The 26,466-nt window shown below is 45.7% G+C and overlaps 1 protein-coding gene across 4 annotated transcripts in view; it reads right to left on the bottom strand.

Moving 5' to 3' along the window:
- KCNH1 (potassium voltage-gated channel subfamily H member 1) overlaps positions 1 to 26,466 on the bottom strand; it is a 387,096-nt gene that overhangs the window by 73,382 nt on the left and 287,248 nt on the right. For all 4 annotated transcript variants that reach the window (XM_086693674.1, XM_086693677.1, XM_086693675.1 and 1 more), the window contains one exon: positions 15,015 to 15,211. In XM_086693674.1, coding sequence (XP_086549800.1) covers positions 15,015 to 15,211 — 197 coding nt within the window. The remainder of the gene's footprint in view (positions 1 to 15,014; positions 15,212 to 26,466) is intronic.

The raw sequence follows: 26,466 nt of genomic DNA on the forward strand, positions 1-26,466 counted from the left end.
AGCCCCTAGAGGAAGAAGGATGGAGTGGTGATGAGCTGGTGGGGAAGAGTTTCCTAAGGAGGGCTTCATAGAGGAGGCATCTTTGAGTTGTGGTTCTACAGAGGGGAGGGTTTGGTTTGGGCTCCAATCCTCTGAGGCCCTCTTTGATATGAGAAAGGCACAGAGTTGGGAGGAGGAGTGAGGGGAGAAAGGTTACCTGGAAGGGTCAGCTACATGGATTGAGTTAGAATTTGGGCTGGTGTGGAGGAGACCAGACCAGGATGCCAAAGAGCCGGGTGGAAAGTTCAGAAGTCACATTTATGATACTGTCTTGGGGACAGCTTCAGAAGGGCTGTGCAGGGCCAGGGCCAGATGCCCACCTACAGGTGAAGAAAGCAGCTAAGTGGTTTTACAACAAATGACTGCAGAAAGATGGAACCAGACTTACGATCAATTCTTAGGAACTTTCAGCAAGAGCCAGTAGAGACTGAGTGTGGAGTCGGATAACCAGTTTGTCCAGGACTGATGAGTTTCTCAGGATGTAGAGCATTAGATGCCGAAACCAGGACAGTTCCATACAAATTGGGATAGCCTGTCACCCTGGTGCAGTGGATGTGGGCCACTGGGAGAGCAGCCTGCCCTGGGGATGCCTGCTGGAGACAGCAGTGAAGGACAGCCTATCTGAAAACACAGGGCTGGAATCCCCACTTCTGGACTTGAAGTGCAAAGGCAGGTGAGTGGCAACTGAGTTGTTACTCTAGGAGATTAAATTATCATCTACTATGTGCCAGGCACTGCATGAAGGAATGCAATGAATAAAAATAGGAGTAAGGCCCCCAAATCCACAGGAAACATCAGATATGTGCTCAATCATACATGAATGATACCTCCTCTAAAGGACCAAACAAAATACCCTGGAAAGACAAATAAGGGAAGAGAGAGATTCTATCTGGAAGTAGACTGGAGGAGGCTTTGAATGGGAAAAGTAGAATCTGAATCCTGTTTTGACAGCTGGATTGGGATCAGTGGGAGGAGGTGAGGTAGGGTGAGGGGCGCTCCACGCAAGAGGATGTACATGGAACTAAGTACATGGCACGTGCTGTGACTGCCAGTGCAGCCAGGCATCAGACAACAGCATGAAGGTGCAATTTGCAGCGGGAAGTATGGGTTCACACAAGGTCCCTGGACTTTGTTCTGAGGCTGTAAGGGACCACCAAAGGTTTTCAGAATGAGAATCTGAGAGATCAGAGCTGGAAGGTCAACAAAAGGTTGTTCGTAACCATCTGCTGTGGGTATTACTTACCAACATCTCACAACCTCTGCCAGCAGGAAGTTCTCTCTAACGTCTAACACAAACCTCTTTTCTGAGAGCCTGGTGCTTTGTGTGTCTTGTCAATCTCTCTTTGGAGCAGAGTTCCACTGGGTTCTAAGTAGACTACTCATGAGAAAAGCAAAGGAAAATATTTTACTCTAAGATTTAAGGGAACTAGGATGAACCAAATACTTGAACCTTATTCCAAGAACCATCCAGGAGAAGGAACACAGCTTGCACAAGAATATTCTTCATAAGAAAAGAATTCCTGTTCTGGGAAGGGACCCGAGGAGGAGGAGTAGGAGGAGCAGAAGGAGGAGGAGGAAAAGGAGGGAGAGGAAAAAAGGGGAGCAGAGGAGGGGGAGGAAGAGGAAGAAGAGAGGGAAGGAGGGGAGGAAAAGGGTGGTGTCATGACTTAAACTGCATCACCCCCCCCCCAACAAAATGTCCAAGTCCTAAATCCCAGTACCTGTAAACGTGACCTTATCTGGAAATAGCACTTTGCATATGTAATTAATTTAAGGATCTGGAGATGAGACTGTCCTAGAATTAGAGCAGGCCCCGAATCCAACAACCAGCATCTTTATAAGAAAAAGGAAAGGTTGATTGGACACACAGAGGCAAGGGATGAAGGCCGTCTGCATACAGAGGCAGAGACTAGAGTTAGGTTTCCACAAGCCAGCAAGTGCCTGGAGCCACCAGAAGCTGGGAGGAGCAAGGAAGGATTCTCCCCTGGAGCATTCCGAGGGAGCGCAGCCCTGCTGACATCTCACCTTTGGACCTCTGGCCTCCAAAAGTGTGAGAGAGTCCATTTCTGTTGTTTTCGGCTACCCAGTGTGTGGTCATGCATGATGGCAGCCACGGGGAAGTAATACACTTGGGGAAGCCCAGCTGGTGTGTCAGGAGGTGGATGGGATGCCACAGTGCCACTCTCTAGAAGCTTCCAACCTGGTGGTTTTATTTTCCTTGGCAAGCTCAAGACTGACAAGGAAAATCAGACTCCTGTACCATACCGGACACACGCAGACAATAGGAAGGGCATGCAAACAAAGTGGAAGCTAGGTCAACAACAATTGAAACTTGGAATCTCGATGCCATGGCAGCCTAGGAGAGGCAGAAGCCAGGCTCCCCAGGGGGGCTGCTCTTGGCCTCACTGAGGGGGAGAATTAGCATCTACCCCGAACATTTGTTCCCAAGCTCTGGGCTGGGGACTTTGATGTACTGCTTCCCACTGCTTCCATGAAGGAGTATCTTTTGTGTCCTGAACCAAAGCCTCAGGATCCTAAATAACCTATAGTAAACTCCCTGTGGGGGTTGTAGCCATGAATCATTTGTAAATGCCATGAAAGGTCCCTGGCCCCAAAGGCCCTGCACTCAGAGTACACAGCATGTACAGTTTCTATTCTCCTGTCCCCCTCCCCCCATGTGCTCTGCCCACTATAATTACTAAGGATTTAGGGCTCCAGCCCGTGGCCCCAAATGGGGGCATTTACCTTCTACAAAGTACACATGTGGACAAATAACAACTGACTGCGCATGGCATTTTACAGGGTTTTCAAACTTACAAATGTCAGGCTAATCTTTACCTCTACCCCGAAGGAAAAAAAAGAAACTAAAAAAACTTCCGTAGCTAAGCCGAGCTGACCCCACAACCCCGGCTGGTAGAGGAACAGGCTGCTGGGGGGTGATCGGATCCAGCAAGTGTTGGTGTATTATCCAGCCTCGTTTAGGACTAATCACTGATGGGAGGAAATCGTGTGTGCAAGCACGTGTGCGCGCGCGCACACACACACACACACACAAACACACACACACACACCCCAGCAGCAGCAGCAGCACTGCTGGCAGACAGACCAGTCCATTGAGAAGCCTGAAAACTTCCAGCCAAGGGTGCACGAGGGGTGTGCACGCACACAGGCAAACAGTGCCTAGCTCTGCAGAAGGAGACGGTAGCCAGAGCCTGGGCAGTGACCAAGGCACATCTCTCATGCTCCGGCCTCCTGTGGGACCCCTGAGCCCACGGAGCAGTCACCAACAGTGGGAGAGAGAGAAGGAAGAAGTACGGAACACAGGGGGTGCCGCCCTGCACAGGCTGCGGGATGCAACTCTTCCATCAGGGAAGCTGGGGCTGCTGGAAATGGTTGGTTATAGATTCCAAGGAGTTGTGTCGCTTGTAACCGCAGGTAATTAGGAGCTGCCTCCAGTGCTAGTCAGCAAGCCTTGAGCCCCTGAGCCAAAGGCATCCCTGTTCAGGTTCTAACCTGAGAGAAATGTCAGAGTAGAATTAGGAAGAGCTTAAGCAGAAAGCCCAGGATGAAAATCCTGGCACCTTCCCAGCTGCCTCAACATGCGGCCTAATAGAGAAACAAAGCCGCTCTGCAGCTACATTCATCTGGCCCCGGGGCGGAAGGATTGGGAAAGCTGGATTTGGCAGACAAGCTCTTCCCTGGGATTTTCTTCCAGCCCAACTCACAGTCCAGGGTTAGCAAAGGCATGTGCCTCCCCAGGCAAAGTTCAGCAACGCCGAGCAGGTGCCAGGTTCCTCTCTTGGGTGAATACTATTGGCAAAATCTACTCATCCTCCTGAAATTCTCCAGTCACAGGCATCCTTTACACCTTGACTTCTCAGTCCCCTTTCTTTCCCTGAGCCCCGTTCTTTCCCCAGCTCCTTGCTGTCCTAGGGCAAGAGAAAGTAGTTTCACCTGGAGCAGATTTCCAGAGTCCTCCTTGGAGCTAAGCGTAAACCAAACAGGGAAGAGATCGGAGAAAGGCAGCACCCTTCCCACCACCTGAGCCTTATATAATCATTTATCGTCTGTTATGAAATCAAGTGAAATCAAATTCCCATGGCAGGATTCCTCCCTGTGCTTGAGTGAGGGACTTTAGGGAAGGAAAGTTTGCCGCTTTACTGCGCGGCATGCTGCTGGCTGCAGAATCCTCAGTAATGTACATGCTTTGTCAGGCTAATTGAAATATAATCGACACACAGCATTCTATTAGTTTTAGGTGTACGATACAATGATTCGATATTTGTATACATTGCAAAATGATCACAAGTCCAGTGAACATCCACCACTGAGGATTTTTAGTATCCGATGCCATTTCTTATGCTCACAGGTGTTCTGTTCCTTTTCCATGTTATTCTTCCACCCCCTGCCACCTGCCATTGGATTTGTCCCATGCCTGGGGAAGTCCTCACCCTGCTTCTAGTCACTGGGACCGAGCTTCACTTCTCTGTTCATCCAGATGATTACAGAGGTCCGACAGGGTTAGGACACACTCTCACGCCACACCTCCAGGAAGTGCCAAATGTGTGATGTGCTCCAGCCTTAGCAGGGCAGGATTTTAGACGCCATGATATGAACAAGTATCCTCTTTTAGAAATTCATACCCTGTGAACCAGAGGCTGTTTTCATGTCTGGTTTAAGCATTTGCAACAAGTGCGCTGGGAAATGCAGCAGAATGCAGGAGCTGTCTGCAAATTGATCTCTGAGGGATAAGGCACCATCTTCCACATGCTGCCTGTAGCAAGGGGCTTTTTAAAAATTAAACCTGTCATGGAAAATCTGCTGGCTTTTGCTACTACAGGCCGCCCGGGGACAGTCAGGTGGATTTTAAAGCCTGAAAAGTGAGAGGTCTGAGGGGCTGCCAGGCTCCTATAACATCAGCAGGTGTGGTGGGAAGTGCATGGAAGAGATGTCAAGCTCACTCGGGCCCCTGAAAGCATCATGTCCCCTGTGTTGGTCCACTTTTCCCTGGGGTCTCTAGGCACCTCCAGAAAAGTCAAACCCTGATGCTGAAGCTGCCATACCCTGTGAGTCTGGAACAATTCCCTTCTGGAGTCCTCAAAACCAGGTGGGGAATGAGCAAGAAAAAAACCTGGGGAGTGGGGAAACTGGCCAGTGGATTCCCTCAGGAGGCCCTCTCTTCACAGATTATTACCGATTAGTAACTCAGATTCACTGTTCTCCACAGACACCTTCCTGATTAAGTATCAGCCATTTAACCAACCATCTGTGCCCTGTCCACAATGAGGCACAGGGGTACCCGCAGAGGACTATATGTCTCTCCCAGTCAGGTAAATTCTATCCCCCCCCCCCCCCGATCAATACCCATCTCAAAATCTTCTCCTCACAGCCCTTGCTAACTACTTCTGGGCTAGAAAGGGCCTTAGACTCATTGCTACCCTATACCCATTCTGCTTTTAAGGCCTCTCCGCAGCCCTGGATGACTTTGGCCTTGGCCTGATCTTCAGGGGCCTGCCCAGGTCCACAGCTCCAGTCAAGCTGGCACCCAGAGCTGAAGGTCATTCCTCTGGCTTCTCATGATGGACTTAAACTTGCTTCACAAGGCTCTGCTTCCTCTGGGGGCTGCTAACCCCAGAATAGTGAGCTGGGGTCTCCATTTTCAGGAGGGGCACAAAAGCAAGAATATGGTCTTGGTGATTGCCAGACTTGGGCTCAAATTCCAGCTCCATTTAGCTTACTGATCCATGGAAAATTATTTAACCTAATTGAGCCTCAGTTTCCTCAGCATCTTAATGAGATAATGCATACAAATGCATTAGTGCATAGGTGGCCTGGGAGACACTCAATAAATGGGGGTGATTATTATTATCTTATGCTGGCATCAGTGGTACCTGCAGAAGTTGAGATACCTCAATACTCAGGGCCTGGGAAAGAGAAAATGGGAGAGGGATGAGATGGGATATATGGGCAAAGTTTCAGAGACAGACAGAAGGAGAGATCTCTAAACTATCTCATAGTCAAGGCTTTAAAAACTTATACTGGGGCGCCTGGGTGGCTCAGCTGGTTAAGCATCTGACTTAAGCTCAAGTCATGATCTCACAGTTCATGCATTCAAGCCCCGCGCCGGGCTCTGTGCTGACAGCTAGGAGCCTAGAGCTGCTTCACATTCTGTGTTTCCCTCTCTCTCTGCCCCTCCTCTGCTCATTCTCTGTCTGTCTCTCTCTCAAAAAGAAATAAACATAAAAAAAAAAAACAATATAACAAGAAGGGGGCACATGCCCAATATTGGCTGGTGTACTTTTATGATAATTTTTGGTTGGATGGATGGTTGTTTGGTCCACTCATTTGTTCATTCATTCATTAATTATTGAATTCTTGCTTTGTACCAAGCTCTAAGAGAGCTAATCAGGAAAGAGAGGTAAATCAGGCAGACAAGGTCTAGCCCTTACAGAGCTTCTAGACTGCAAAGGAAGACCTACAGTGAACAGTTAATTGGAAGCATGATAAGACCTACAAAGAGAAGGTGACTAATACTTACTGGATCAAAAGACAGGGGGGGTCTCACCTACCCTAGAGAGATTAAAGAGAAGCTATATGGAGTCAGGGCCCCATCGTGGATTTATAATTTCACTCTAGAAGCCTAAATTAAATATAGGAAGGACAAACCAGTAAGTGATACTAGTAACAAGTAAATTGCAACCAGCAAAGTTTGCAATGAGAAGCACCAAAATTGGGTGGGTCTGTGACACACATTATACCAGAAACCATCCACATGGACATCTGGACTGGGTTAGATTTTGTGTGTGAGCTCCTGATGCAGATGTTCAAAGCCCCCTTGGGGGGGGGGAGGGGCTGAACTAACATTTGCTTCCATTAATCTAACATCTTAGAAGGTAGTTATTATTATGACAGGTCACCTGGGTTGAAATCCTAACTCTCCACTTACTAAAAGCACAGGCTAGAATAAAAACCTCCATGACTCACTGGCAAGATGTATAAGAACACGTTCAAAGCCAAAGCACAAATTTTTAAGAGTGGAAGGAGGACTTAAATGGGAACAAGGAAGCACAGAAACATGGCAGATGGGGTCAGAACATGAAGTTTGACTAGGCCAATAAGGGACTAGTGAAGCCAGGGAGAAAACATCTGTCGGCAGCCTTTTATTAGCACGTGCACTGCCAAACCAAGGACAAACTGCTCTTTGCCAACAAGGCTGACTGCACACTGGAAATGGATGAGCCACTGGGCCCCTGAGAGGTGAGGGGGGAAAGCTGAGTTCAGGGGGATGTTCAGAAAGCTGGTAGAGTCTGCCCACAATCTCTGCTTGGGATTTCACTGAGGACCGAGGGACCAGGATTCCCACTGTGCTGGAGTTCTCTTTGGCTTCTTGATGTTTCCCAGACAAGTCCTGTCTATTCTACAGGTCACCGACCATGTAAAACAGAAGAGACATTAAAGACAATCTAGTCCCTGTTTCCGAGAGATGTTCTGTAAAACACCAGCTCTGACAGATGTTAATAGGTATATTATAGTAGATAGTAGAAATTTGCAGGTGGAATTCAAAAACTGTTCAGGGGGCAAATAAATGTGCAAAATGCTAGACCAAGCATCTGAGACTTCAGGAAGCTAGCTTGCTCACCTGGGGACTGAATCCATGATCTGGGACTCATTAGTACTCCCCTATTTATTACAAGTCAATCACACGTTTCTAAGAAAATATTAGGCAGGTACATTACTCTCCAAAGGACTGCATTGGCCTTATGGTTCTCTGAACTTGGACAGATCTTTTTTTTTTTTTAACTTGTGGTAAACACACTATGTAATAGTGCATCAGGATTGATAAGGCTTAAGGTAAGTTACGACTTCCCTCCCCCAGCACCTTCTCCACATTAGACTCTACCATTCCCTCTATCCATTCTGTCACAGGAGGAAGTCAGGATCTGTGATGAGTCCAACGGAGCCATTCTTTACCAAACCTCACTGATGAATCACTTGTTCCTTTGGTACTACCTGAGAGGTCTAGGCACAGATCTTGAAATCATCTGTCTGGGAGATTTCTAGGTGTTAAATTTCAGCCCCTACTCTCCTTTTAAAACTTTTAGCACTTGATGGCATCTCTTCATTTCCAGAAAAGCTAAGCTCAACAATAACAATAGTGAGAGCAATACATACACTGAGATCTTGCTATGACAAAGTACCCTTCTAAGGTACTACTATTATTCCTGTTTTATAAATGAATGAATTGAGGCCCAGGGAGGTTGGGTTACTGGCCCAAGGTCACTAAGGAGAGCCAAGACTTGAACCCAAGAACTCTGACTCTAGAGTCCACATCTGTAACCATCAGTCTCTATTGCCTCCATATGCTTATTCTATGAGCCACACTATTGGGATTCCTGCTCTCCTTCTTCACTCTGCTACCCTCATTCCCACGGATAATGGAAGGAAAGTAACTTGACTGTGCACTTGCTATGTGTAAGGCACTGTGGCTGGCCCACGATTATCTTTCCCAAAGCTACCTTTTGGGGTAGATAGTATGAATCCACAAAACAGGAATAGCTGTAGTTGTTCAATCTCCTCCTGCACCCTCACCCCCAGCTAGCAAGTGGCTGAGCCCAGATACAGTGATCTAGCTTCAAAGATCACATTCATTCCAGAACTTTATTGCTTCCTTGGAAATGGCCACATATACCCAAACCAGCTGCATTTCAAGCTGATTCATAACAAAGCATGGAGCATTTTCATTTTCTCCCACACCCCAGGGATCATGATGGGGGTCTGCTATGTGTTTTGGGAGCACTAGGGAGAATGCCTAAGGATCCATGGAAGTCTACACAGGTCCCTAACATCATCCCCTGATCCTCTTGAGGGAAAAGGGACTTGGCTTTGATTTTTATGTTGTTTTCCTGAAAGAATTGTGGTCTTACCACTCACATGACCTATCCCTTCCCCAACCCTGATTCCAAAACCTGATTTTATTATCTTTATAGCTTGACAGTCTAATGGATGATTTTAATTCCACAGAAGCCCTCACTATGGAAGAATGACAAAAAATATATATATGGGCTATGTAGAGATCATTTTTAAAACTTAGGCTGTGATGATTCAGTGGGAAAGGGGATATATTTCCAAGCACCTGGCCTTTTGATCTTTCCATCTTATCACCTTCCACAAGAATTTGTGCAGAAAGAAAACAGAGGCTTTCCAACGCCAGTTCTGAGCAGAGCTCTTTTTCCAAGCCTCCAATGCTTTCACCTTCTCCGCTCCAGAAGAAAATGCCCTTTGGTTACGAGGTGTTGTGTGTGTGTGGGGGGGGGAGGGGGTGTTGAAAAGTACATATAGTATTCAAGATAGTTCACTATGGCAACCTCAGTTTTATAAAACAGGCATTATTAGTAGGCCCCTGCTTTGAAGCCACCAGTAACTACAGTCTCAGCTCCTTCCAAACTCACTAGGTTGGGACCTATCAAGCTAAGAAAAATCTATCCTGGAACAAATTATCATAGGCAAACACTACACAAAACATACTCAAAACCACAACAACATTGGCTTTAAAAATAAAGCCCCACGCACAGAGAATGAGAACCACCCTACCAATTACCTACATGCCAATTATCCCATGCACTGACTGCTGTTAATTACCTAATTGCTTGTCTACAATACATCATTTAATTGTGAGACATTTTCCCTACTGTCCTAATGATGAGCAGGAAGACCCAATCTCCTAGCTAGCACCTGGGAAAGGAACCCTCATCCCAGGTTGAAAGGACAGTAGAGCCCAAGTGAGACACTGATTAAAGAAAGGGTCTGGTTATAAACAAAGGGGAGCAAAGCATCAACTCAGAACTTCTGAGACCAAAGGCAGAGAGAAAAAATGGGCTGCAGGAAGGAGAAGGTATAAATAGGTATTGAGCAGTTCCTACAGGTACTATGTCACTGTTTTGTTGTAATGCATGTGATCTTCTCAATAAACCTAATTAGGAGAGACTTTTATTAGACTCTTTTTACAGATGAGCCTAGAATAGTTTAGGAACTTTCACAAGAGCACACAGCTGGTCAGTAGTGAAAACCAGGATTCAAACCTAGGTCCCTAGCCCCAAAGTGGGTGCTCTGTTTCGTAAGTTACTAATATCATGGCCTGCGTAGCCTGCTGTTTAACCAAAGGGAGGTGTGCTATGCCTCCCACACACCCCGGCTGTGGTGTGGCTGTCACTCTGTTGGGGGGAACATCTTGTGTCCCCAGACTGGGATTTACTGTACAGATTTCTGAGTGTGCTGGGGGATAGTGAAGATACTTTGGAGACACTCTGTTCCACCCCTGAAAGGTCAGTGAACTGGGAGAAAGCAGAAGCCAAAGAATGCCAGGATGGGAGAAGCTGCACAGGACGATGTGATGCTGCTTAGCAGCAGGAGCACGTGCAGAGTTTGGAACCTGCTACCTACTGCCTGGGTGACCTTGGAGAAGTGATTCTCTTCTCCACAGGGCCACAGGGCCCTAGTTTATTCCCTGGAGAAATGGGACTGATACTATAATGTCATGGCGTTATTCTGAGGATTTAATAAACGGACATGAAACACATACCAACTTTGGGGCATAACTTGCAGCTTGCACAGTATCAGGAGTGGGTAATAATGTTACTATTAGTATTGTGCAAAGCTCTGATTGCAGAAAAAAGACAACTCAGGGCCTTGAGGAAAATTCCCAGAGAGCCTTCACCCCAGAGTGCCAAGGGTCTGGGAGGAGGAAGGCTCTTCCTCCCCTTCTTTTCATGGACAACCACATGCAACCTCCCTTGGAGGAAACAAGGATGCTGTGCTTTCCTCTTGGAAAAATCCTGACTCCCTGGCTGACTTAAGATGTCAGAATGGCCTAATTTTTCCCTCCATGAATGAAACTGGCAAAAATAGTGAGGGAACGCTGACCTCTCTACTGGCAGGAGCCAAGCACCATGTCAGCATTCCAGAGCAGCTGCAGGAGGTACAGAGAACCCTGGAATAACACCTGCCCCACAGAACATTCTGCAGAGTGAGTACCCTATATAAGCAAAGGCAGAAGAGCTGCCTTCTTTTTTTTTTAAGTTTATTTATTTTGAGAGAGAGAGAGAGAGAGAGAACAAGTGGGGGAGGGGCAGAGAGAGAGAGACAGAATCCTAAGCAGGCTCTGAACTATCAGCACAGAGCCTGATATGGGGCTCGATCCTACGAACCATGAGATCATGACCTGAGCCAAGACCAAGAGTTGGATGCCTAACCAACTGAGCCACCCAGGCACCCCAAGCCTCCTTCTTTTTATTTTCCAAAAGGCACAAGATAATAAAGAGTAGAGTGAAGTAGGGTGTCAAGTGGGTAAAACAAAATAATAACCCACAATGTAACTGAGCCTGTACTGTGTGAGATCCTGTGTGTGAGCTTTGCCGGTATTGTTTAATCCTCACAATTATCCTACGAGGTAGAACTTCTCATCATCCTCATTTTACAGTTGAGGAAGCACTTATGACTTGCAGAAGCACTAAGTGGCAGAGGTGGGACACAGACCCAGGTCTCATCTGGCTCAGTGCCCATAGGCAAGGAAATCCAAAGGTCAAAATGCAGGGTTGGCTTCAGGGTCGTGCCTCTTTCATCCTTGCCTATGACTTCTGGCGTCTTTGGAGGAAATAGAGGAAGGTGACATGTCCCTTCCTGAGTTGGGTCCCAACAGCAGTGCAGAGAGCTGGGCGGTGCTCACACACATGGATTCAGGGAAAAAGGGACGAGGCTTAGAATGCAGAGGCCAGGGGAGGCCACGAAGCTGTGAGAATCAGCAAGAGGCCCATCAGCAAGAGGCCTGGGCGATAAGTCATTTCTGGCTCCAATTCTTTCATTACTGACACAGCTCTGTGACCTTTCTATAAAAGGTCATATTTGTGAAATGAGGGTGGTAGGAAAATGGAGGGGATACTGGATGGCCATTGACGCACCTTCCAGCTCAGAGTTTTTGCTGTGCACTAGAGGACGTCGACAGAACCAAACAACTCCCCAAACAGATGTCAAAGGCACTATGTTCTCGGGAATCTTTGCAAATAACACTCAATTTTGCCAAGACAGAAACAGCCACAAGAATACACTTCACTTTGCCAGAAAAAAAATAGCTACAAGAATAATTCATGCATGTAATGTTCTTGTCTTCTATGCCCTATGTAACTATGAATTAATTCTCAGAAGGACACAATGAGAGATTACAATGGCAACACCAAAACATGACAGCCTCTTTTTTCCAAGAAAAAGAATGGCTACCTCTTCTTGTAAAGAACCTCACCAAAATTGTGCCAGACTCAGAGGCATTTGCGATTGGAAAGACATTTGAAGGTCAACTAATGTGACTCTCCATTGGATGCCTCAGGGCCCTCTGCAATATCTCTGAGGGGTATCTAGGGAATGTCTAAATACCTTAAGGACCACCTGATCTTTCTCATATCTTCTATAGCTTGGATGCTTCCTCTACACCTTGTGTCCATACAGACCCCACCTAATCTTCTTCCATGACAGCCTTTCTGAAATGCTACCCTTGAGTCTTCCCTTCCGCAAGAGCAGTCAAGCATTCTGTACTTATGAAGATAGTCTGACCATGGAGGCACTGCTGTTTTTTTTTTTATAAGACAGATTTATTTGATCCACAATTATTCCAAAATGATTACTACTCCAAATAACCCAAACTGTGTTTTTTTCAACCTATTTTATCAGCAGCACCGAAAGCTGATTATAATCAACTTCCTCTCATAAAAAGAAGGAAAAAATTAAAAAAAAAATAGACTTTAGAAGAATCCACGTGGCTAAAAGTACCACTAGCAAGCATTCCACGTTCCCAAATAAACAAATAAGAACTATGAATGCACACTTCAACACCACTGCCCATTCCCGATGAGAATTCAAATGGCCAGCGTTCAAATCACAGAACCATAAAAACAATCCACAACCTCACATTGTATGATGTGGAAACTGAGGCCTAGAGATTCCATCTCTTGGCAAGCCAAATGTTTATTAATCCTCTGTACTGGGTTAGGCACTGGGGCTACCCAGGTACCCAGGCCTTCCCCTCTTGGGCCTCTGAGCAGGGACTCACAAGCATATATTAGGGGTAACCAGGTAATAGGCCTTTGGAACCTTGTACAAGTAACTTGAAAGACAAAAGGCTGATTCCTTTCTCTGTGCCTTGGCTCAAACTGCTCCCACAATAGCTTATATAAATCATACTTCTTGTACTTAGCCTCCGGTACTACATTTATCCTTCCTGTGTTGATCTTCTCTGTTAGACTTTAGGTTCCTGGAAACGAGGAACTGAGTGTTATTCAGCTTTATATGTCTAGTCTCATTCAGCTGGTGTGTACTGGGTTTGATGAGTGAATGAGTAAACATTTCAGTAGTCTTAAGGGTTAGTAGGCACTTGTCACACAGAGAAGGAGAAAAAAGAATGCCTGGCTGAGGATACCCAGGGCTCTGAAGGGTGTGGTGCTTGCAGAGCTGTGCTGAGTCCTCATGGTGGGAGTGTTCGGGGTGGTAGCAGGGGGCATGGCAAGAGTGGCTGAGGTTTTGGCTTGGGAGTTAAGTCAGGGCCAGATGTGAAAAGCCACACAAGCCATGCTGAAGCATACAGACATTACCCTAAAGTTAGGTTGAGGGCAAAAAGTCTTTACAAAGGAAGGGACATGATCCCATTTGTTTTTAAGGTCATAGGATCGGCCAAAGGAGGAACTGCCATGTCGAGGACAAATACAAGCGGGAGCCTGTTGCATGGTGCCAGAAACAGGAAAGGTCTGCATCCGGGTGCTGTGTCCCAAGAGCTCAGGGAGAGCCCCAAGGATGGAAGTAGAGTGTGGACCCAGGTTTGAGAGCTTAGGTGGAACTCAAAGGATTTGAGGAGTAACCTGAGACATGGGAGACTGGGAAGAAGTATCAACCATGATGCCAGCATTTCTAACTTGGAACCCCAGGGTGATACAATGTCAACAGAGGCAAGGACCATAAGAAGAGGAACAGTTTTGGAGGAAAGGTTATGAGGTCATTTGTTGAAAGATTCCTATGATAATCCCTACAGGCGGTTTCTATGGGTCAGAGCTACCTTGTTAACTAAAAGAGATAGATGAAGTGCAAGAAAGTCGGTCATGAAAAACCTAAAGAGTACAAGACGAATAGTTTAGTCCTCACAGAGGCAGATGGAACCTGATGATCTGAGGGTTGAAAGAAACCATTTCAGACCAGAAATCTTCTCTGGGTCTTAAAATGGCTCATTTCTCAAACCCTTAAATCAGCAGGTGTATACAAGATACTCTCTAGGCAATCAGATTCCATACCTTTCTGATTTTCTGGGCCCAACTGAATCATCTTCATAGCTTTAAAAAATTATTATTATCAGCTGGCGAATGGTCTCACACCATTTAATGAGTCCTAGTCACCAAGGAGAGTTCAGTTTATTTGAATTAAGTAGCCCCAGTCAGTCACTTTTCTGACTAACGACCTCATCTTTTTTTAAATTTAATTTTATTTTTTTTTCAATATATGAAATTTATGGTCAAATTGGTTTCCATACAACACCCAGTGCTCATCCCAAAAGGTGCCCTCCTCAATACCCATCACCCACCCTCCCTTCCCTCCCACCCCCCATCAGCCCTCAGTTTGTTCTCAGTTTTTAAGAGTCTCTTATGCTTAATGACCTCATTTTTTGCTCATCTTTTCACAATGCCAGAAGGTGTAGATATTGCTGGGGAAAAGCCCACGGACACACTCATGAACCAACCCCTTCTGCAGCAAAGTTAATCCATCTTTTTAATCTAGCAACATTCCTGTTTCCCTTATTTCATAGCAAAAGCTCTGAAGAGCAAGCCATGCACAGAACCACTGCTCCACTTAAATAAACCGCGAAAGGACTTTTCCCGCCCGTGTGGTTATCTTAAGTGCACAGAGACTGTTCTTGATAGAAAAGAAACCAAAAACTGCCAGCTTACCCTCTTCCTCAAGTTGTAGGTGAGAATGAGGTTCCGGGAGAAGGAGTGGGAAAAGGCTGTGTAGAATTCTAGCACTTTCTGCAGGGCATCCCGTTTGATCACATGCAGGTCACAATAGGTCAAGGCCCTAACATTGGCACAGGACTGGGCAAGGGTGGCTTCCTTCCAGAACACATCTCCAAACACGTCTCCTTTCCCTAGGGAGAGAAAGTGGTGGTGAAGAAAGTGTCAGCCAGAAGGCGTCTGGCCATCCAGGTTGGCTTCCCTTTGTCTCCCCAAATTGTTGTCCATTTGGCATTCTACAACTTAGGCTCAGAAAAGGAAAAAAAAAACCACAGGTTTCATTTTGAACCTTAACAACACGTAACTTAAGGAACTTTAAAATACCGTATAAGACATGTCAAAGTTTAACCAATGACTTTAGGGTCATTGACTGTTAGTTACCTCCTGAACAGCCTATCCAAATGGGGAACTCCCTATTATTCTTTTTTTTTTTTTTTTTTCGAGAGATTTGCATTTAAAAAAATGTTTTTTCAATATATGAAATTTATCTTCAAATTGGTTTCCATACAACACCCAGTGCTCATCCTATAATTCTTTATCACACCCCCATTTCCCCAAAACGCCAATCATAATCTATAACTACATCATTTGTTTCCTTGTTTGCTGTGTAACTCCCAATAGGAGAGTTCCCTCCACGTCACACAGTGTCTGGCACCTAACAGGAGTTCTGTCAATATGTGCAGGCAAAAGAGAAGTAAGAAACAAGGCTGAATTATGGATCTCCATTCATGCGACTGACTGAGAGGTGACTAGTATGGAGAAGGTGTGGACTCTCCATCAGGAGCTGAAGATCAAGAGAGGTCTCCTCTGTTTAGGATGATCCGCGTGGAAAAAGGCAGGCGAGGGTGGAGTTCACTCTCTCCCATACTCCGTCCACTGCCCTAAGACTTATGTTTGCATGGTGTCTCATTCCTCACCCTCTCTCCCCCACCTCCTTCCATGTTCCTCACCCTTGCCAAAGGCCCTCCTGCTAGTATAAAAACATGGGCCCCATACACTTGGCATCTCCAGGACCCTCCATGCCTGGCATTCCACAAGAGGATATTTAATAAGTCAACAGAGTACTAATCCCACATAACCATCTTCTGGATCAAACTTGTATCAATCTCTTTTAATCACCTGCTTTTCACATCTAGGGATATTCTCCCTATCTTTCCCAAAGTCCAACATTTTCACATATGTCTAATGGAAAGCCCAATCCCTTCCCAGCACAGCCTCTGGTTATAAATGGCTTGAAATGTTGTTTATCTTGCCTCTAAATTTTCAGCACAGATAAACACAAATTTGAATCTTCAGGGAGCTGGAGAGGACTATTCCGGGGGCAATAAACAAGACTACGAGGGTAGAGAGTAACTCTCACAACCTTCAAGGGTTGTTGGCCTATGTATCCAGACCAGCCACACTTCTCTGCAGGAACCTGGGTACCCATGACTCCATATGATTAACAGGCAAGTGTTTTCCTCATTCAGGCCAAGGAGGCAATTAGACTCCCAAGCACCTGGACAGAACTCGATCTTTTCTCAAATGCCAAAGTATCCATTCTTATATATAAGGTACTCCAGGGGCACAGCCTTCTCCAAGCACCTCCACAGCATGAGCTGGAAATCAAGTGCACTAGACACATTACTTCACAGTTTCCTATGTGTTTGTGTGGCAATGTATACTTCTGATTTATGAAAATCATTTTTCAGACTCAGTATCAACAAGACACATGCATGAGGATGTAGATAAAAATTTTTAGATAAAAGTGCTTTTAAAACTGTGCTAGTTCAATTCCCTTCCCAGGTGTTTTTCAATCATCTGTTCTATGAGGGGGTTACTTTGGGGTGGGGGCCACTGCATGGGAATGCTTCTCTCTGTGGGATGCTCAGCTTCCGTGGAGATGGGCTCATTCAGTGTGTGCTTCCTGGTACTGAGTTCCAACCAACAAGGCTGGCCATTAGTTCATGCATAGCAAGCATTCTACAACTGCCCCCCCGCTCACTGTGCTGCAATGCCTCCCATGTATTTCATTTTTATGTAATCTTATTCTTCTAGAGAGAGCTCTTCCAACACGCAGTATGGTGGACAGTCAAAAAATGGACCCCATCTGTAGGCTGCAACTTACATCAAGAGGCAAGCCCTAATTTCCTTCCCCTTGATTCTCAACTTGTCTTAGTCCCTTGTCTTGAGTGTGACAGAAGTGACTGGGACTTTAAGGCAAGATCATAAGAAGCCTTGCAGCTTCAGCCTGGGTCTCCTGGAACACTTACTCTTAGGATGCCCATTCTTGGAACCCAACCACCACGTTTTGAGAAGAATAAGCCACGCAAGAGGTCACATATCAGTGCTCTGGTGGACAGCCCAGCTGAGCTCTCTGCTGACATCCAGCCTCTGCCAGTCACTTAAATAAGCCATCCCGGCTGGCCCATCAGACCAATCAAGCCTTCGGATGCCCGCAGCCCCAGCCAACACTGGTGTGCAGGCCACATGCAGAAAGCCCAAGTCAGAACCAACCAACTGGGCTAAACAACCCACAGAATGGTGAGAAACAGTGACAAATTCCTTACACCACTAAATTTAGGGGAAGTTTATGCAGAAATAGGTAACGAGAACACACAGAATTGTGGAGCTCTGGGCTGAGAAGCCTGTGAGAAATTACTTAGTAAGTTACTTAATATTTCAGCAAAACATCACAAATCACCCCCAACTCTGAGCTGGCAGCACCCCACATCCCTCCCTGAAAGAATGAGACAAGAAAGAGCAAGGAGTGGTTCTCACAGGAGCAGATTTTCCTGAGTGTTTTGTGTATCAGTGCGAAAATGTAGAATTTACAAATCTTGTATCTCCTATTGGGATGAGATGTGGTATAACTAAGCCAGAACAATTGAGAGTACAAGACCATTGGTAATACCGTCTGATTCTCATTAAGATTATAGCTGACCCTTGAAGAACATGGGTTTGAACTGCACAGGACCACTTACATGTGGATTTTTTCCAATAAATACAGTATGCCACCAAAAATGTATTTTCTCTTCCTTATGATTTTCTTGATAACATTTTCTTTTCTCTGGTTTACTTTATTGTAATAACACAGTATATTATACATATAAGATAGAAAATCCATCCTATATGTATCACGTGTTAATTGACTATTTTATCAGTAAGGCTTCTGGTCAACAGTAGGCTATTAGTAGTTAAGTTTGGTGGGAGTTAAAAGTTTTACATGGATTTTCTTTTTTTTTTTTCATTTTTAAAATTTTTTAATGTTTATTTATTTTTGAGAGAGAGCCAGAGTGAGAGCAGGGGAGGGGCAGAGAGAGAGGGAGACACAGAATCTGAAGCAGGCTCCAGGCTCTGAGCTGTCAGCATAGAGCCCAATGTGGGGCTTGAACCCACAAACTGTGAGATCATGACCTGAGCTGAAGTCGGACTCTTAAGCAACTGAACCACCCAGATGCCCCTATTATACGTGGATTTTCAACTGTACAGAGTGTCAGCACCCCTAACCCTCACCTTATGTAAGGGTCATTTGTCCTTCATTTATTTTTTCTTAATTTTTTAAATGTTTATTTAATTATTTTGAGAGAGAGAGAAAAAGAGAGAGAAAGAGAGACAGAGACAGAGCATGAGCAGAGGAGGGGCAGAGAGAGAGGGAGACACAGAATCCGAAGCAGGCTCTAGGCTCTGAGCTGTCAGCACAGAGCCCAACGTGAGGCCCAAACTCATGAACCGTGAGATCATGACCTGAGCCCAAGTCGGACGCTCAACTGACTGAGCCACCCAGGTGCCCCAATTGTCCTTCATTTAAAGAAAATCTAATGTATGAGCATTACACTTCTCAAACAAGTTTGGAGTAGTTTTTCCAATTATAAAAGAACCCAGAAAGTAAAATAATAGCTGCTCATGTGTGTTTAACATATGAACTTATCTGTAAAAATTCCGTTTATAAATGACTCTTCAGGGGCACACTTATTGCCTAAAACAAAGGACAACCATATGATGGTTGAGACACACCATGAAATTTATAAGCATCTTTAGAAATGACAACGTGCCCACTGTGAAAACTTTTCCAATCAAAGGTTTGACAGAAACAATAAGTAGAGAGTAGTTCCTACTACCCAAAGTATTTCACGGTAAGATAATCACGATTAATCTGTAGGGTCCAGGAAGTCTCAGTGTTGTTAGAACTTGGATTTGATTTTCAACCCACATTGAAAATCACACAATCTTTCTTCCTGTCAAGGCAGCATTTTTGGTATAAATGATCTGTTAGGGAGATTTAAGAATGTGGTGTCGGAGGACCCGTCAGATTCAAAACAAACCCAAACCTATTCTGGCAAATGAGAAATGTATTTATGACACATGTCACTGGGGGAAACTGTCAAAAGGAAGGATACAGAGCATTTGGCAGGCTGTTGTAAGCAACACACAGCTCTGGGAATGATGACTTCCCAGGTCAGGGTTAGGAATCAGGAAGGCTGGACAAGCCCTACACTCACATTCATCCCTTGTTCCCTAGCGTGAAACGATCATTCACTGAAGAACAAAAGTTACCCCAGTGCACTTGGCAGTCAAACTACTTGAGGCAATCAGCTTATTGGTTTACTTATTCCACTGAGGCCCTGGGTGCAGAATGTTAGAACCTAAGTGTTCCAAGTTTGTAAAATACATTCTAAGTGGAAGTTCCGAGCTAGGGAAAAGAAAAAGGCATGAAGAGGGGAAGTAAGGCAGGACAGTCTAACTAAAAACTCCAAGCAAACATCCCTGTGATAATTAATCCTCCTCCCCCTCCCACCCTTCAGTGCAGCTGTCTTCACTGTACCTCCACTTTTGCGGTGGACACAAACAGCCCCATAGGGCACAGACGTGGGACAGAAGAACATTCATAAAACACAGGTGGGAGGTGGGACACAGGACTGAGGAGGCACAGGGAGAGGGAGGGCAGGTCTCTGCGAGGAGCCCAGGAGAAAACCAAGACCCTGTAGATAATTGGTCTTAATGACGGGCAGAGGCTGGAACAGCCACGTGAGGAAGTTTGGAGGGGCATGGAAGGTGGGCACGCAGGGAGGGGTGACCAGGGCAAATGCTAGCGGTGCTGGAACTGGGTCCTTGGGAGGATCAAAAGCCTACTCGAATGTTAAAAAGTCACAGGAAAGCGATTCGGCTCTGAAACTGACAATTGAGTTTGAAACCCTTCAGAAAAGGCCCTGTTTGTTTGTTTCTTTGTTTATTGTTATTTTTAATATTTTTTAAGTATTACTTTTATTTTATTTTGAGAGAGAGATAGTGACAAAGTGGGGTGGGTGAGAGAGAGTGGGACAGAAACACAAGCAGGCTCCACACTGCCAGCACAGAGCCCAATGTGGGGCTCAAACTTAAGAACCGCAAGATCATGACCTGAGCCAAAGTCAAGAGACGCTTAACTGACTGAACCACCCAGGCACCCCAAGGCCCTGTTTATTCAAACACAGGCTGAGTTTAGCAGGCCCTAGCGGTCGGAGCAACACTGAAATTTCCAGCTGTTTCACTTTTCCCTATTGTGTACTCTTAGAAGGACCACTCATAATGGTAACCTATAGTAGCAAAACATAATTCTGCCGTATACTTGACTGTCTGCTTCTAAAATCACCAAGAATTTCTAGACCCAAACTAATTAGAAAGAACTCATTCAGTCATTCATGCAACTTTTGGCAGGCACTGTTCTAGAAGCTGAGGTATGGTAGGGGGACAATAGACATGATGTAGTGAGAGACAGAGACCCCAGTGACTATAACATATCAGGGCTGAGTGCCTAATTCTAACATGACAGGACAGCATAGCATGTAGGAGGGGTGTCCAGTTCAAACTCATGGGGTGAGGAAAGGCTTTCAAGGAGATGTGATGTCTGAGCTGAGAACAGTTAACCAGCATAAAGATGTAGTACAGAGATGAGTCCAGGGAGGGGAAACAGCACATACAAAGGCCCTGAGGCACTGCATATGACCATTTAGCAAGACTAACTCTACAGGTGAGTGTTGCCAGTATACCTTGTAATCCTTTGAGGAAAGTGCCTGGTCTCCTCATTCAGCTGCAAACTCACCTAAGCATCTTGCATACTCTGTACACTGAGTGGGCGACACCAACTTGCTGAATCAATATTTAAAGATCTGGATTCATGACGTTGTTGGGAGCCATGCTGAGGGTGCTGAGAGAGGTGCCAGAACATGGGGTGCGGTGAGGGCCAGCCCCCTCAGCCCACCCTACTGTCTATATTCCTCCTGTCTGGAGTATCAGGAGGTCCTCTGCCCTCAAGCCATTTCAAGACCAGAGGTGTCTTGTCACTCACTTCATCAGGATGGTGACTGGCATTGCCGTCTCCCACCCTAGGAATAATTCTGCTTATGAGACATGGAAGACAGGCTGGACAAATACTTCCAGGCAAGCTCTGAGCAGACTGTGTGCACACCACTGGACTGTACGGCCCAAGAGGTCGAGGACGAGGACAAGGGCAGTTCTCAGAGGTCCTAGATTCATCATATAAGGCAGCCATGTGACCTCTGGGTCCCCTGTTTGGTCCTCAAACATCTTGAAGACACAAAGAGAAATTGCCGAGCCCTGACCCCTGGTGCTGCCCTCAGTGTGTTTTCCAAGCATTTTATGATCCTCTCTCAACACAAGCCTCAGGGCCAGACAGGTCAGACTGCCCGACTAGGAGCTTGAGGGGGCTCCTGCCACCTCTTTTGCTCACTGTCTGCCTTCCGGCCACACTGTGGCTCTTATGGTCCCTCCATGTCTGGCTCCCTGCCCACCTTAGGGCCTTGCCAGCACCACCTCAGACCTCCACCGTGCTCCCTAGTCTGGATAACTCCTGCTCAAGCTTCCAAACACTCCCCAACCTCCTCCCTGACCATGGTCAGAGCGGCTCCCTATCATGTGTACCCTCTGTACTCTGGAAACATTCTTCCTACCTGGAATCACCACATCCCCAGCAATGGCTCTGGCACACAGCAGGCACTCAATAGCTGTTGGGTACATACATAAACCAATGGCACTGGGCACCTTACCAAACCCCACCCAGTCTCAACTTACCCAGCTAAACAATGTGGATAATAATACCCACCTCATAGGGTTGTTGTGTGGTTTACATGTAATTAATGTGAACAAAGCCCTAGCCCTGTGCTTGGAACACAATAGGTGCTCAGTAAATAGCAGACACAATAAAAGAAGAGTTTTCTTAATGGCCCCAAGAAGCAAATTCCACAGGGATCACCAGGCCCATTTTAAAGAGAGGAAAGTGAGCTCCGGAGAGGTTAAATAATTGCCCGTGACTCCACAGGCTTTTCCCAAGCTGCCATGTGGTCTCCACGCTGCTCCCAGTGGGCTGTCCTCTGCATTCAGTCCTTCAAACAACCCTCTTTTCCAGTCAACAATTAAGGGGATCCACCTTGATCAGGCACCACGCAAGGTGATGGGAAAAAGGATATATCAAAGACAGCTTTGACTTTAAGGAGCTATGGCCTACGAATCTAAGTGTTCTCCAAAACCAGTTCTGTCCTCTTATGGTAATGGAAGCCATGACTGGTAGCTGGGCACAAACATGACCAGAATTGAAAGTTGCACTGCATCTAGGTGTGGACATTTGTCCAAGTTCTGGTTAAACCTCTGGGGTTGCAGAGAGGATGTGTGCAACATCTAGGGTCTTCCCTTCCCCTCTCCTCCCTCCCTCGTGGCTGGAACAAGGATGTGAGCTCTCTTGGACCAGGAGGCCACGGTGACAACCTAGTTAGAATGAAGCAACAGGCAAGAGGGAAGCAGGGTGCCCAACACCATGAGGTTGACATGCTAGCCCTTCTATACTGGACTGCTGAATGAGAGAAAGACAAGTTTCTGTCTTGTCTAAGCTTCTGTTACCTTGGGTTTTTCTGTTGGAGCAGCTAAACCCACATCCTAGCCAATTCAGGAGTCCACGACACCATCCAGTGGGGCAGTACAATGTGTTGAGCTCTATGGGGAAGGTATATCCACACCTGCTTTCTCCACCTGCTGCAGGGAAAAGCGTGGGCTTCCACGGGTCTGAAGGGTTGGGCAGTAACATGACAATGGAGCTCTGGAAGCACATTCAGGGCAAAAGCTCCAATGACCTCAGCTAAATACCTTGGCGATACCCACCCACTTCCCAGACCAGCCCTGACTGTGTGGCCAGCGGGCCAGGATCTGCTGAAAACTCACCGTGTACCAGGCCAGACACCAGCCAGGGATGCTGCCACGGGCACCCCCCATGTGTCTTACTCCAAAGATGATGAAGTATAGATTTTCCAGCTTATTTTGGAATACTTAATCCTCCCACGTGTATCTATGGTTATTTCCCTCGGGTCATCAGAGACCACGGGGAAGACTAGATAAGTAAAGTTTTGGTACCTTGTAAACGCTGCCTTCTTTTATCTGTAATGAAGCCACAATGCCCTTCTTTTTGCTCTTACTGAAAAAACAAATGCTGCTGGCAGTCTGTGACCTCTGCTTCATCTGCGACGGTTTAGAGAAGTGAGAAGGAACATCAAATACAAACAGGCATAGTGGAAACCTCATCAATTTGCTTTCCCGTCCAAGTTGTGAAAATATACTACTAGGAATAAAGCCTTAGCTTTAAGTGCTAGGTCTTATCTGATTGTGGTGTGGGGTTGGGTGCTGAGCCAACACATTCTATTGGATTTCTTTTGCCAACAAAGAAAGCAGGGCCTGGAGATGTTCAGGAGGCCTAGGCTCCAGGTACAAGCACACACGTCACCCCATTCTCAGAGGTGCATCTCATTCTAGAAAGGTTTGGTCTCATTTTAGGTGTTGTCAGGAGAGCTCAGAGATGTTGAAGGATCATTTGCCTTCTTATGAAGTTAGTACAAAGGACAGCAATCATTATGCTCTTGAGCAAACCATCTCTGTATCAGAGACAGGATGCTGGTGCGGATCAGCCGTATAACCTGGTCAATGGAACCCACACAGGAACTGTGGCAGTCCAATGTCACATGCCAGGTCCAATGTGAACTGTCTCTGACTCTCTCTCCCAGGCAGCTATTAGATTGGGAGTGCCCAAAAATGGGGCTACACCTTACCCCCATCTTACCTCAGGTTGTGTCTCTTTGCACACAATCCAATCCAGTGCAACAATCTGAGCCCTACCTATCATGGACCAGGCAGTGTCCCAGTGATGAAGTGGGTGTTATAACAAGAAAAAGACATGGTCTCTACAAGGGGCTTGGACTGTGAGGAGACAACACCTACAAGTGTGTAACAGTGAAGTATAACAGATAAACACATAATACCAAGACTGTTACACCCATCAGAATGGCTAAAATTAACAACTCGGACAACAACAGATGTTGGCAAGGATGTGGAGAAAGGGGAACCCTTTTGTGCTGCTGGTGGGAATGCAAACTGGTGCTGCCAGTCTGGAAAAAAGTATGGAGGCTCCTCAAAAAATTAATAATAGAACTACCCTCTGACTTAGCAACTGCACTGCTGGGCATTTATCCAAAGGATACAAAAATGCTAATTTGAAGGGCAAATGCACCCCAATGTTTGTAGTGGCACTATCAACAATAGCCAAAGTATGGAAAGAGCCCAAATGTCCATCAACTGATGAATGGATAAAGAAGATGTGGTATATATATATACATTGGAATATTACTCAGTGATCAAAAAGAATGAAATCTTGGGGCACCTGGTGGCTCAGTTGGTTGAGCACTAGACTCAGGCTCAGGTCATGATCTCACAGTTCGTGAGTTCGAGCCTCGCACAGGGCTCACTGCTGTCAGCATGGAGCCTGCTTTGGGTCCTCTGTTCTCTCCCTTTGCCCCTCCCCCACTCACACACACATGCATGCATGCTCGCGCACTCTCTCTCCCAAAAATAAACATTTTTAAAAAAGAACAAAATCTTGCCATTTTCGACAACATGGATGGAACTAGAATGTATTATGCTAAGTGAAACAAGTCAGTCAGAGAAAGACAAATAGAAGATCTCACTTATATGTGGCATTTAAGAAACAACAGATAAACATAGGGGAAGTGAAGGAAAAATAATATAAAAACAGAGAAGGAAGCAAACCATAATAAATTCTTAAATACAGAGAACAAACTGAGGGTTGCTGGATGGGAGGTGGGTAGGGGGATGGGTTAGATGGGTGATGGGCATTAAGGAAGGTACTTGCTGGGATGAGCACTGGGTGTTATTTGTAGGTAATGAATCACTAAATTCTGCTCCTGAAACCATTATTACATGATATGTTAACTAACTTGCATTTAAATAAAATAAAAATAAAATAAAAATAAAATAAAATAATTACATTAAAAAAACATAATCCCAACATATGTCGGAGGTTATCTTAGACAAGACCATGGAGATCTCATGGAGAAAAATGAGAAAGGATCTGGCCTTCTACGGTGAGGCAAGAGAATTGAGACACAGGAATGAGATGGGCAATTTTTCTAAATGGGAAGCTGGATGGCTGGAAATGCAGTTAGCTGGTCTGGGCTATGTTTTCCTTTCTTTTATGGCTCAATTTCTTGATAATGTTATTTATACTGTCTCTACACTTCTCCTTCCATAAAGGCAACTCCAGATGCATCTCACTCTTGGCCTCTCTCTTCTCCTCCTCTGAGTGATGGGTTTGGAAGCAGAATATGCACGTGGGTAGCCCCTTGGTCTCTTCAAGATCTGCCTGCCTTCTCTGCGCCTCCAGGCCGTGAGATTTGCCAGGCAGACCCTCATGGGGGTAGGCTTGTGCTGATCAGCACCAGGGTAGGCCTAATTCTGGGGCGTACTATTGGGAAGCCTTCTTGGACACAGATACAAAGCATATTCTCTGATACTAGCTTAATCAGGAAAAAAAAAAAAGTGATACTTGGACTGGTGTCTATCTTACTTGCTGTGTCTCTCTTGGTTCAGAACTCTGGAAGATCTTTGCAATTTATGAAGCATCCTAAAACTAACAGCCATCTCTCTCCATTCCTCAAGCTACTCTAATCTTGCTTCTGAACCCAAACCCCGCTAATGATACTCGCACCATAGTCAATAATAGCTCTTTTCCTGATACATCTAACATGTATTTTAGTCCTCAACGTATTCTAGTTCTTGGATTCTAGTATATATTTAAGTTGTCTAGCATTTTTTATGTTTGAAATCAGACTGTGTCTTACAATCAATGACATATCACCATTTAATTGCCAGCATTATGTCCTAGTGGGCCATAAAATATTGGCATGTCTTACAATCCATAGCATCTTCCAGTCAGTGAAATTTGGTTCTGTATCAGTTGAAAATGTTCCTTCCCTCTCTCCCTGTCTTTTGTGATATCCCACCCTCCCCTGTTGGCCATCCATCACAGGTTCCTCTACATGTCCCAGATAGACTAACATTCCTTGGGGCTCTGCTC

Source organism: Puma concolor, chromosome E4 (assembly GCF_028749965.1).
Source record: "Puma concolor isolate L17-30 chromosome E4, mPumCon1.1.hap2, whole genome shotgun sequence".
Lineage (NCBI taxonomy): Eukaryota > Metazoa > Chordata > Mammalia > Carnivora > Felidae > Puma > Puma concolor.